The sequence below is a fragment of the Trichechus manatus genome, unplaced genomic scaffold (genome assembly GCF_000243295.1).
Source record: "Trichechus manatus latirostris isolate Lorelei unplaced genomic scaffold, TriManLat1.0 scaffold00011, whole genome shotgun sequence".
Classification (NCBI taxonomy): domain Eukaryota; kingdom Metazoa; phylum Chordata; class Mammalia; order Sirenia; family Trichechidae; genus Trichechus; species Trichechus manatus.
This window is the reverse complement of record NW_004443947.1, coordinates 727,457-740,160: the sequence shown is the minus strand read 5'-3', so window position 1 is coordinate 740,160 and position 12,704 is coordinate 727,457. Positions and strand designations below refer to the sequence as shown.

The 12,704-nt window shown below is 56.7% G+C and overlaps 1 protein-coding gene across 1 annotated transcript in view; it reads right to left on the bottom strand.

Annotated features, from left to right (window-relative positions):
• Window positions 1-2,669: 2,669 nt before the first annotated feature.
• Window positions 2,670-12,704, bottom strand: part of COL23A1 (collagen type XXIII alpha 1 chain) — a 451,370-nt gene continuing 441,335 nt past the window's right edge. Inside the window, exons 19-30 of the mRNA XM_004371297.1 lie at window positions 11,854-11,943; window positions 10,380-10,442; window positions 9,994-10,050; window positions 9,697-9,723; window positions 8,598-8,660; window positions 8,457-8,510; window positions 8,197-8,223; window positions 6,135-6,188; window positions 5,589-5,675; window positions 3,509-3,547; window positions 2,822-2,938; window positions 2,670-2,732 (exon numbers count right to left, since the gene is read on the bottom strand). Of these exons, the coding sequence (XP_004371354.1) occupies window positions 2,670-2,732; window positions 2,822-2,938; window positions 3,509-3,547; window positions 5,589-5,675; window positions 6,135-6,188; window positions 8,197-8,223; window positions 8,457-8,510; window positions 8,598-8,660; window positions 9,697-9,723; window positions 9,994-10,050; window positions 10,380-10,442; window positions 11,854-11,943 (741 nt within the window). The remainder of the gene's footprint in view (window positions 2,733-2,821; window positions 2,939-3,508; window positions 3,548-5,588; window positions 5,676-6,134; window positions 6,189-8,196; window positions 8,224-8,456; window positions 8,511-8,597; window positions 8,661-9,696; window positions 9,724-9,993; window positions 10,051-10,379; window positions 10,443-11,853; window positions 11,944-12,704) is intronic.

Sequence of the window (12,704 nt, the reverse complement as noted above, 5' to 3'; positions counted from 1 at the left end):
GCCCCTCAGCCCCTCAGCCCTTGAGGTTCAGCTCTGAGGCAGGGCACTCCCTAATGTCTCAGCCAGGACCTCCAGCAAGTCACTTATTCTTCCATAGTCTCCTTACGCTAGGGAACTGGGGGACCCCAAGCTCTCTGAGGAGTCCAAAACCAAACCCGTTGCTGTCCAGTCGAGACTGACTCAAAGGCAGAGAACTTTGAAGTTTGCAGGCTTGAGTATACAAAGTGAGGCCACAAGGGGGCAACAATGGGCCAAGAATGGCCCTGTCCTGCACAAAGAAGCAGAAAAGGGACTGCCTCGAGTCCCTTGGGTGTGCAGGGAGGGGGAAAACATGGCTTCTACTCCCTCAAGGGCCTGTCTGGCAGTTCAGCTTTGTGCGGGTACCTAACGACTCCATGCCTTGCCAAACAATTTTAGTAAGACAAATTAGAGGGCATCAAAGAACCTGGGTCCAATCCCAAGCTGGCTACCAGGTCCTGGCTGTGCATCCCTGAGCAAGTGACTACCCTCTCTGAGCTTTAGTTTTCCCATATGTAAAATTTAAATGTTGACCCCCTACCATTCCTCCTTCACTGGGTGGGTGAGGGGATCCAGTGAGGTAACTGGGTGGAAAGAGGAGTGATTTGTAAACAGTGAAGTGCGGTGGGCATGTGAGACTTAGGATGGGACCCCAAAGGAGGCTTTGACATCCAGTGAGCCCCTCCAGTCATCACAGTCCCACTGTTTCTCTTCTGTCATACTAATGGCTTCCCTGGTGACCAGACGCCTGACCCAGCAGCATGTCCTGCCACTTATCAGCAGCTCCTTAGGGAGACAGGAATGGGATTTGACATATTTCTCCTCCATTAGAGTCAGTGTATGCCTGGGCCTTTTCTGCTAGTGAGGAGGCTGCGTGGCAGGGGTCTGGGGGGGACTGCTCACATTGTGGCCCTCCTTAAGCCTCAGTCCTTGGAGGGCAAAGGCCTGAGACACCATCACTTCAGGCCCTTCCTTAGCTACACCTCCCTGGATGTGCTTGGCTTTACTATCTGTGAAATGGGCACATTCATCGGGTTCCTCTCTCTGAGTTGTTATAAGGACCCGCGGGGATGAGAGACTGGAAATGTTCTCATCCTGCAAGAGAGAGGATTAAGAATCACGGAAGCATAGAGGCACCTGACCTGGCCTAGGTTTTTGGCATATTCTACCGCAGAGGATCCTCACCCAACCAGTATCGCATTTACAGAGGAGGCAGCGGGTTGAATGTTCTAAGATGGCTGCAGCAAGATCTACTCTCCCACATTTTCTTCTTGAAACATGATGTTGACACTCTTCCCATAGAGAGGTGGGGTCTAGCTCCCTCCCCGTGAGTCTAGGTGAGCCACTGACCCTGGTGGGAAGTGACACCATATGGCTTCTGAGGCTTGGCCATAAAAGGTGACACAGCTTCCAGCTGGCCCACTTGGGACAATTACCCTTGGGATTGAGCCTCTATGCTGTGAGGAAGCCTAAACCATGTGGAGAGGTCATGGGAGGTGTTCTGGCCATCTGAGGTCCCAGCTGACAGCCAGTCATCAACTGCCCCTACACGGGAGCAAGGAAGCCTTTGAGAAGACTCCAGCCTCAGCCATCTGCCTACAGCCACATGAGAGAGCTAGAGTGAGAACTGCCAGTTAAGCCCAATAACCCTCTGAGAAGTAGAAATGACCATTGCTTAAGGCAGCAAGTGTTGGGGTGATTTGTTATGCAGTGGTCACTGCTAACCAGAACAGATGAGGACAGAGGCTCAGCAACGTGAAGTGATGGGCCAGAGGACTCAGCTGAGAAATGGCAGAGCCAGGCCAGGAGTCTGGTTCTACCTAACTCCAACTCCATCTTTTGCCCAGACCCTGAACTACCTCCTGTGGTTTCTGGGGTGGCCCAGGGAGAGTCCCCTCTCTCCTTCCCAGCAATGGCCAGGCTGAGATGGTGCTGGGTTGAATCCTCACCCAGAGAGGCCTAGAGGCAGCTTCAAGGACAGGCATACCCAGGCATATATTTGTGGTTTATTACACACAGCAATGTCCAGCTATACAGATGGGAGGTGAGGTGTGGGGGTGGAGCTGGTGGCTGGGACCCTTGTCAGAAGTGGGAAAGCCTCTTGTCCGAGTGCAGGTGGCCCAGTTGAAGCCCCTGCTCAGGCTGGCTGGGGACCAGCCCGGAAGTTTGCTTCATCAGCACATCTCACCGGGAGGACTGTTTCGGTGCTGCCTGGAGTTCTCCCAGGCTGCAGACTTGGGACCAATGAGACTGAATGCTGAGCCAGGGGGCTGTGTCCTCAGGCCTGCAAAGTGCCCTCATGTCCATGACCTGGGTGGTGTGAGAGAGGCAGGAACAGCGGCCTGGGACCCTCCAACATCCACATTTGGGGGTCACTGGGCTCCCTGCAGCTGGGCCCACGTCCCAGTTATCACGGCACTTGGCCGCAACTCCCGGCCAGAGGAAAGTGTTCTCAGTGGAGGCTGGCTGCCCAAGGTCCGCTGACCCAGGCCACTGGTGGGAGCCAGACCCACTCAGGTGCTTCCAGTGTCCAGCTGCAAGTGCTGGTGGGAGTCTTGTCCAGCCCTGGTGCTTCCAGGGTCTGGGAGGCTGAGGGGTGAGCAGCTGGCTGTGGCTGAGTTTGGAGGTGGGAGAAGCCAGAGCAGCTGCCATCAAGCCCTGGGCTTCGTGGGCAGGGTGGGGCACCAGGGCTCTGGAGTGTCGGGGTGCAGGCTCTGCGGGGCAGTGGGCAGCTGTGAGTCTCGGCTAATCAGGTGACTGAAGGCCCAGCTGGTGTGTTCCCAGCCTCACCAGAGCCGAGTACCGTCTCCGTTGTCTCCTTCCTGGGAAAGCCACGTCTGGGGGGTGCTCCCCCTGTATCATCCTGTCCATGCTCCTGCCAGCGGCACAGGCTCATCTTTCCGTGGCTGAACTGGGCACACTCCAATGTGAAAGGCCACAGGTGGCAGCATCCCATGGAAAGGATCAATATATTACTGTTTTATTTTTACAAAAGTTAAAAGCATCCACACGGATCTGTACAGGTTGTGAGCTGGGTGCTGGGGTCACTGGAAACGGAGGGAAAGACGGAGGTGAGGAGGGGAGTGAGGCCCTGGGGCTGCCCTCTTGCCCGGGCCACCCTTTTCTGGTACCCATGTTCGGCCTATTTCCTCCTGAACAGATGTGGCCCCGACTCCCTCTTCTAGGCTCCTGACCTCCGCTCCCTTTCAGTGGTATGATTTAGATAGAGTGCCAGGAGGTGCCGGTAGCCAGGCCTGGACTGAGCCCATAATGACCAACAGGGCAGGTTAGGCACAGTCCCCCAGGACCACAGCCCCGAGCCTCAGGCCAGCAGAGGCAAGGCTACATTGTGCTGAGAACGCCTGGCTGTTGAGCCACTGCACAGGGAGCTGCAGACACACAGATCTCTGAGTGATGGCACCAGCCCTGGGGTCCACCCATGCTTCCCCCTCCTCTGAGCCTGAGCCACAGAGACTGCCCTGCAAGTTACCTTATGCCAGCAGCCGGGCACTGGCAGCCCGTCAGGGCCCTGGAAAGGAAGAGAGCTTCAGTGACTGGGCACAGGCCTGGTCCCCTTTTCTACTCCCTGGCCCATATCCCTTAAAGCAGAAGGGGGACATGGCCCAGGGACTGCCAGGTGAGGCCGCTGGATCCCACTGAGGCAGGGCCTGAGTGGACAGCCTGTCTCCTTCCGTCCACCCGGGCAGCTGGGTCGCAGACATGGTGGTCCCCCCCTGCACTTGTCCAGAGCATGTGCCTAAGTGCTCTGTTGGGGTCTTTACTCTTTCAGGACACCTGTCTGGTGGGCAGAGATAAACATTGTGGAGTAATGGGCATCATACCAGAGAGTCACTGGCCAGGAGACAGCCAGGGGCCAGCCCTTGCTGAGGGGCTGCATAGCTTCCTGCCTGGGGGCCAACCCAAAAGCTCTGGCCCTCACCCCGGGGCCCAGGAACTGTCAGCCTTGGGCAGCCATGTCTCCATGAGTGTCTGCAGCCCATCTTGCACCCTGGGGTCTGAGCGGTAGAGTGGGTGGGCCAAAGTGGTCAGGGTGGGAACTGGGCATGGGGCGAGGTGGCTGTCTGGGGGCACCAGCAATGCCCTTCGGCCATCAGACCCAGAATGAGGACAGGTGGCCTCTGGCAGCCTCGTCATGGGGGATTGGAGAGGGATCAGTCCTTCAAGTTAGAGTCCCTGGGGGAATGCCAGGGCAGAAAATGCTTCACTCTGTTTCAAGGCACACAGCGCAGGCCTCAAACCCATGGGAACATCCCTTGGGGTCATATGCCAGGGGTGCAGGCTGGGGTGGGGCAGGAGGGGCAGAGGGAAAAGGAAGGATAAGTGAGGCAGGGTGGGGCAGAGGAGTGGGCACAGACAGCTCTGGTGAGCACAGCACAGCACACAGCAGGCAGATACTGTACCGCAGGGCAGGGCCCAGCGCCCCGCGCCAGGCCCCGCAAGCCCGGCGCCCCTTGCTTGCCTCCGCATTTAGGATTCTCCTGTTTCAAAGACAAGGGCTAACTGATGTAGGGTTAAGTCCTGGCTCCAGGGCCTGGAACTGCATGGGCCACCCTGTCCCCTGCTGTCCCTGGCACATTTTTTGTGTGTTTACCATTCTGCTCTTCATGTCTTTTTCTCACTTAATTCTCAAAACCACCTGGGAGGAACGGATTACCACACCCATTGTATGGATGAGGAGACTGAGGATGGAGGGCTGCAGTAACTCCTTCTCGGCCCCTGGCTCTGACCCCTGTGGGGTTCTCCCCGCTGGAGGCCTTCCCCACAGCCCTTGCTGGGTGGTCTGGTGTGAACGTTTGGTGAGTTTTATATAGGAACTCAGCGGTCTTGTTTCTCCTGTCTTTGCTGTACCCCACTAGAAGAGTGGGGCCCGAAGCCCTTCCTGCCAGCTAGGAAAGGGTACTGATTGTGGTGGTTTCAGGCACTGGATTTGCTGGGCCACCAAGGACTTAGTGAAAGAACAAGAAAGGAGAAAGATTCTGTGGAGAAGCGGGGACAAGGGTGGGGCTGCCCCGGGCTAGAAAAGGATTCCTGTGGGAAGGGAAGGAAAGAAGGGGAACGATGGATACCACCAGAGGGAAGGATGGTCCCACCCTGTTCATGGACGAGGAACCTGAGTTTTGGCCCAATCCTGCCTCAGGCCCAGAGAGTCAGGCCCAGACTGCAGCCACAGGTGGGGTGGGGCAGGGGGCGGGTAGGGGGACATTGGGGGCTGGCAGTGGTCTTCTCTGACCCCCTTATCCCTGCTGGCCTTCCCTTCCCAGGGGCTAGCCCTTCCCAGGGGCCCCATGTGTCCTGATAACGCCATGGCAAGCACCCTCTGCTCAGGGTCTACCCCCTCCTCACTCCCCACCCAAGACAGGACCCTTCAGGCCGGGTGCCCTTGGGCTGAGTAAGGTAGGGGCAGTGACCCTGGCCAGCAGACAATGTGGAGGTAGGTGCTGGGGAAGGAGGTGGCAAGACCTGAGTGCTGAGAACCAGGAGAATCTTGGTTGACCCTGGCTGTAGGCGGCAAGCTCTGGGTTGGGGCCCCCTCTCACTCTGACACTTACCACAGGACATGGCTGGTCCAGGCCTGGTGGTCCTGGTTCCCCCTTCTGGCCTTTCATTCCTTTCCGGCCAGGGACCCCTCGCTCCCCCTGCACAAAGGAAATGGGAGATGGTGGTGGCTGTCAGGCTCAGGGCCCCTCCAACAACTCAGAGGGATGGGCCCGGCACCCATAGTCATCATAGTCACTCATGTCCTGCTGCCCTTGGGCCCAGCCTCTATCAGACCCAGCCCCTACCGGCCCCTCCTTCCCACCTGCCTCTACCTTTCCTCTGCCTGCTTCTGTCTACTCCCTCCTCCCCCACTGCCCTCACCTTCTCCACCCTACCCCTATTTCTTCCCCCCTTCCCCTACCTCTGCTCCCCTGCTGCACTTCTTCCCCTGTGCCCCCACCTCCTCTCCTCCTGCTCCACCATCTTTTCTCTGCCTCCACCTCCTCTTCCCTGCCCCCAACTTCTCTCTCCCTGCTTTACCTCCTCTCCCCTGCCTTTATCTCCTACCCCCTGACCCATCTCCTCCTCCCTGCTCCACCTCCTCTCCCCTGGCCCACCTTCTCTCCACGTTCGCTCCGGTCACCTTTCTCTCCTCGAGGTCCAGGGAAACCCTGACGAAAGGTTTAAAGGTTAAATCCAAAAATAAGGTTCGCCTCCCTGTTATCTGTTCATCCTGCTCCTCTTCCATCCATCGCCCCCTCCCTCTCATCTAGTCATGGTACCAGCTAACCAGCCTCAGCTGTAAGGTGACCTGTATGCTGGGTAGAGACTGATTTCGGGGACATGCATGTAGGACACCAACACTGCTCCCTCCAAAGTAGAATGCTGCAGGCTTTTCTGGGTGGAGGCCCATAGGCAGAGCTGCCAGCAAAGGGCTTTCTCTCAACTCACAGCTAGAGCAGTAGGCCTGGCTTAGGCTTGGCTGGGGACAAAGACCCAGGAAGCCCATGGAGTTTATGCCACCATCGTGGACAGATGTGAAACGGTCTTTGCCCTTGGCTCGGTCTCTTGTATACATACCTACCCATCCGTTCATTTGTTCATCCATCTAACCAACACTATTAAGCATCCACTAGGAGCTAGGGTGTGGGCTGGACACTGGGGACTGAGAAACGGATCAGATGTGTTCCCTCCCTTCCAGTCTAACATGGTAGGCTGGGTTGCAGACAATGAGGACCAATGGTCAGTGACAGAGGAGTCCCCAGCGGCTAGAGGCTGGTCTGTCCAGGTATGGGAGTCAGGGCAAGCTTCTGAGTAGAATCTCCATTTCAGCTGGGCCAGGTGGAGTGGGTGGGCATGACTTTGAGATGCTATCTTGAGCGCCAGGCCTGGAAGGCAGCTCTGGCCACATCCATGGGGTATAGAGTCTCTCTAGCTCCACCTCCACAACTTCACTGGGTCCAAAGCCTAAACTGGACCAGCATGGTTTTTGTCCCCTGCCCCTTCTCGTCAATGGAACACAGTCAGAAACCCAGGCTAGGGTTCCTTGTCTGCAGTTGCTCTCCAAGGCAACATTCTCTCCTTAATGTCTAGCATGGACACCACAGTTCTTGCAGTTCCGCATCTAGTCACTGCTTCCCTGGAAATAGAAACTTGAGTTTCCTGGGTTCCGTCCTTTCTTCTCACACTTCACTGGCTCCACCTCCAGCTCCAGGGCTAAGCAAGTGACCAGGCCCAGCCAATCAGGGCACTACATTCTACACCGGGACTGGCTGAGTGGGTTGACCTAACTGGAACTTGTGAGAGTCAGTGAGACTTTTTCCAAAACACTAGGTGGAACTCTGGTGGCGCAGTGGTTAAGAGTTCAACTGCTAATCAAACGGTCGGCAGTTTGAATCCATCAGCCGCTCCTTGGAAGCCCTGTGGGGCAGTTCTACCTGTCCTATAGGTTGCTATGAGTCGGGTTTGGTTTGGGAGTGAGGCAAATATTCTTTCTCCTGGATTGGGACTGGGAGCATGTGGGCCTGGAGCTTAGGAATGATGCTCACACAGGGGAAGCAGAGACAAGAGAGGGTAGTGGCTGGGTTCTGGTGACACAGTTGAGCCCTGGACCCATGTGCTGCATCTCCAGACTTTTCAGTCACGGGTCATTTTAAGCCAGTTTAAATTGTTTTCTCTATCACTTGTAACCAAAAGCCGCTTGATCCAATCAACACTGAGTTATTACTTCCCCTCCTCTCCTTCCCCCATACTGCCCTCATTGAAGCATCATCTCTCACCAGGATACTGCAACAGCCTCCCCACTACTCCCCCCACCTTCCTGCCCCAATCCATTATCCATGCACGCATCATCCATTCATCCACCTATCCATGTACCTTCCTCCTTCCCTCCACCCACCTACCCTCTCATCTATTTATCCATCTATTCATCATCATCATCCCTCCCTCCCTCCCTCCTTCCCTTTATCCATTCATTTATCCATCTATCTATAAAGCATCTACTCTGGGGGGTGCACTGCACTTGGCAGTGGGGACACAGGGGCGTCAGTCAGTTGCAGTGCCAGCCCTGGGGAAGGGGGTCACACATGTGCCAGCCAGCTCAGGTTACTGTATGGGCAGCATGGGGCCAGGAGCGACACACAGGAGGAACCCGACTGTGGCAAACGATGAGACACTTACATCCAGTCCTGGTTCCCCGGGTCTGCCCTGAGGAGAGACAAAGACGGGGTTTAAGGGATCTGGGGAGGGGGTGCTGGGAGCGTAGCTGTTGGGAAGTTCAGCTCTGTGGGTTGGCCACAGACGGGGACAGGAGAGACCTACAGGCCATGCAGATATCAACAAAGGGCAGGGCAGGCATAAAGTCCGCAGAGCCTAAACCCTGCCCCAGTGAGGTGCAGGGGGCTGAGCGATACTGTGGGGGGATCCATGAGGGTGTCTACCTTCTCTCCTTTGGTTCCTGGAAGCCCAATGAGACCGGGCGGGCCCACTGGACCCTGGATGAAAAAGGAGTAGGTGGGTCAAGAGGCATGAAGGGCACAGGAATTAACCCTTTCCAGATAAACAAAGCTCATTACACTCACAGGCAGGCCGCTGGGGCCTCTCTCGCCCAGTGCGCCCTTCTCTCCTTTTGCTCCGTCCAAGCCCTGGAAGCAAAGAAGGGAAGTCAGTTAGGGAGAAAGAGGGCAGGTGTATGGCAGGACAGGAGAGCTGGGGCCTGAGGAGCTGGGGTGTGCAGGCCTGGCCCCGGCTTACTCCTTATTCCAACTAATCAGAATGAGCTCTGTGCGGGTGCCCTGACAGAGGGCTTTCACAGACATGCCTCCCTCAGCAATAGTGGGTGGTGGCTACCGTCACACTCACCCCACAAGTGAGGAAAAGGAGGCCTAGATGGGGAGGGACAAGCCCAGCCACACAGCTAGCAAGTGGCAGGGCTGAGTATCCAACAGGTTTCTGAGCCTAGTCTTGGGGCCTGTCCCTCGAGAGTGGCTGCCTCCTCAAAATGTGATCTGGGGCGGCCTTGGGACAAGACAGAAGTGGAAACAGCACATCTGGCTCTGCCAAATGCATGGCCCTGCTCGGATCTGTGACTTGAGCCCCCGCTTGGCCTCTGAGCTGGGGAAGCAGTGATGGGTTTGCCTCAAGGGTAGACAGGACGGCAGCGTAGGTAGCATAACCAGCAGTAGGGCCAGCTGGCCTCCCCTCTGTTTCTGCCTCCCCGTAACAGGGCACACGGGCAGACTGCACTTGTGACTTTAAGAGCAGGGGACACGGCATCATGTGATATACACCAGACCCAATACTCTGTGCCCAGGCTGTGGGCAGCTGAGAGACAGATGTGGGGGTTGGGGTAATGACAAGGAAGGGAGAAGCACAAAGAAAGGTGGAGGAGTGGGGCCAGAAGGCAGAGACAGTGAGAGAGGAAAGTGGGGGTGGGTGGGTGGGTGCAGACTGGGCCCCGAGGCAGAGCAAGAGCATGAGAGACAGAGATTATTGTAGGGGGGCTGGAGCACCTAGAAAGTGATGCTCCAGGAGACTTGGCAAGTTCAGTCCCCAGGGAGACGCAGGCTGGGTCCGGCCAAGTGTGGGGCCCTCACTTTGCCATTAGAAGGCTTTCTGACATCACCCTAGCAGTTTGTCTACAGTGGCCGGGGGGCCTTCCACCCACTCCCCAGCACTCACCTTGGGCCCCTGGATTCCCTGAAGGCCCTGAAGGAGAAGAGACTGGATCAGAAGGCCGTTTTGGCCGGGTCCACAGCCTGGTCTTAGGGTCCGGGCCTTGTTGCAAGCCCCACACACCCCTTCCTGCCCGGGGCCCTGACTTCCAGGGCCTCCCGAGCCCAGACCCAGGCTCTGCCCTCCTTGCCCGATGTGTCCCCCGCCTCCCCAGGAGTCCTGTCTACCCCTCAGTCACAGCTCTGGGCCCCGTGTCTACCGCCCTCTTTATATCCTGGTTGTTTCAAGCCAAACAATCCTTACCATGGGACCTGGGGGACCAGGGGGTCCAGGGGGCCCTGGCTCCACTATGATCTGGGCCTAGGAAGGGTCAGAGATGGGTTAGTCACCCACTGGCCTGGTCACCGCTCACACCCTCGAGCTCATCAGACGTTGGAGGAGCACTCGGGTTGTGGAGTAGTGGAGCTGGAGCTTCTTCTCACCCCAGGAGGGGCCTGGTGGCTGCCTGTTGGCTCTCAGGCAAGCCTCAAGCAAAGGACACAGCCTGAGGCCGCCTCACTCCCCCTTCCACCACCGCTGCCTCCGGTGTGGTCGGCCAGGCAGCCCCTCCGGGTTCTAAGGCTGAGGGCCCCAGTGGCCTGGGCAGGGCATTGCGGGAGACTCTGACCCCCAGCCCCCTCCCCCCTTACCAGGCTCTCCTGTAGGGTGTCAGGTGCTGGCTCTCCCTTCTCCCCCTTGGGACCATCGATGCCCTGCAGGATGAAGTGGCCTGTGACCCTTTGTGACCATTGCCAAAATCACCATCCACAGTGCTCAGTGACCTCCCCTCCTCCACCCCCCACATTAGACTTCTGGGCAGCAGCCTTGCTTTTGTCCTTTGTAGCCTAAAAATGTTTTTCTTAAAATCTGGGCGAACGTCCTTGGTACTGAGCACAGTGGGTGTTTAGGGAGCACACCAGCAGCTTGATAACTTGTCTCTCTATGGTGCAGGGGGCAGCCAGGGGCTCTGAAAGTACAGACCTGGGTTCAATCCCCAGCACCACCTCTCTGTCTGAGTGGCCTTGGGCATGGTGAGTCTTGACTCTGGGCCACACACCTAGTAGACGTAAGTAATGGGCACCCAGTGGCTGCTTAAAACCTGGCAGCTGCTCCCACCCAGCCACAACAATGGTGTTGTTGTTAGATAGAGTCGAGTCTGACTCCTGGTGACCTGCTGTACAAACGAAATGAAACGTTGCCTGTCCTGCGCCATCTTCATGCTCAATTGTTGGCATGCTTGAGTCCATTGTTGCGGACACTGTGTATTTTGAGTGCCTTCAACCTAGGGGACTCATCTTCCAGCACTCATTTGGACAGTGTTCTGTTGTGACCCATAGGGTTTTCACTGGCTAATTTTCAGAAGTAGGTTGCTAGGCCTTTCTTCCTAGTCTGTTTTAGTCTGGAAGCTCCACTGAAACCTGTCCCTCATGGGTGACCCTGCTGGTATTTGAAATATCAGTGGCATAGCTTCCAGCATCACAGCAGCATGAAAGTCACCACGGCACAACAAACTGTCTCATGGGTGGTGGGCCACAACAATAGCAACAATAAAAATGACAAAAACAATGATAGTGGATAGTCATTGTGTGCCAGCTGCCATTTTTGGCCCAGTCCATGTATTCACTCATGGGAGTAGGAAACTGCCATTCCCATTCTAGAGATGAGGAAACTGAGGCCCAAGGAGTTTAGGCCACTTGGCCAAGATGGAGCTGGATGCAAGCTCAGGTGGTTTAGGCCTGAGTGCACAGGCTGACTACCTGGCCACTTTGCTCTTGCTAGGCTGGCCCCCTCATTTCATCTTTATGGCAGTCCCATGGCATAGCTGGTAGGTTCTTTGATAGATGAGGAAATGGAGGCTTGAAGTGAGGGCAGCCTGCCCTGGGCCACCAGTGAGCCAGAGAAGTGCTGGCCAGGGGCTCAGAGCTTCTAGTCAAAGACCCAGTGTCCTTGGGCTGTGCTGCATGTAGGAGCTGACGAGGTCTCTGGAGTGTGAACCTGGCACCCTGACCTGTATGCCGGCCTGCCCTCAGCCTCCAGCCCCTGCCCTGTGGGCACCCGTTTACCTCGGGACTCTCCCCACCTGAATGTGGAGCTTTAGAACAGGGGGCCCAGCCCAGCACATACCGGGAGGCCGGACAGGCCCATCTCGCCTGCTTCCCCTTTGGGTCCAGTCAGCCCGGGCTCTCCGGGCTCTCCTTTTGGTCCTTTGGGACCCTGAGAACCACAAGAACAAACAGTCAGTGGGCCTCACAGGCATTCTCCCTTCCCACCCTGGTGGGCCCCATAGCTGAATCTCAGCCAGGTTAGCCAGACCCCCATTTCCCTCTTGGGAAACCAGGTGGCTGGAACCTTAGCTGAATGCACCAGGGGCCTGGATGGAGACTGACATGTGTGCCCCATCCCTGGCTCACTGTATGGGGCAGGGGACTGGGGCAGTCATCTTGGGGGCACTCCTGGGGCTCACCTCTGTGCTACCATCTCAGGAACCAGCAGCGGGAGTCCCCACCCCCAAACAGCCACTGCATCCTTTCACTCAGCCAATTATTTAACACCCACTATGTGCTGTGGACTAGGGACCCAGCAGTGTCAGGTGACACCCGGGGACACTCTTAGGTCTACACAGGATTCCACCCACACATATGATTATAACAACGACAGCAATACATTTGCTAACAGTTGTATTTGCTGATGTGTGCCAGGCACCACTTTAAGTGTTTTACACACATGGAGTTATTTAGTTCTCACAGCCCCATGGGCACCCTCCCCTCTGAAGGAGAAGCCTGAGGCTGCAGGAGAGAGTGCGTGTCTACAGCTAGGATGCACCCACAGGCGGCCTGCTGCAGAGCCCATGTTTTTACCTCAATGCCCCCGCCCTCTCACTCACTGGGGCCTCCCTCTAGTGCTGCACACATGTGCGCGCACACACACACACACACACACACACACACACACACACGCTGCCCACTCTAGGCACC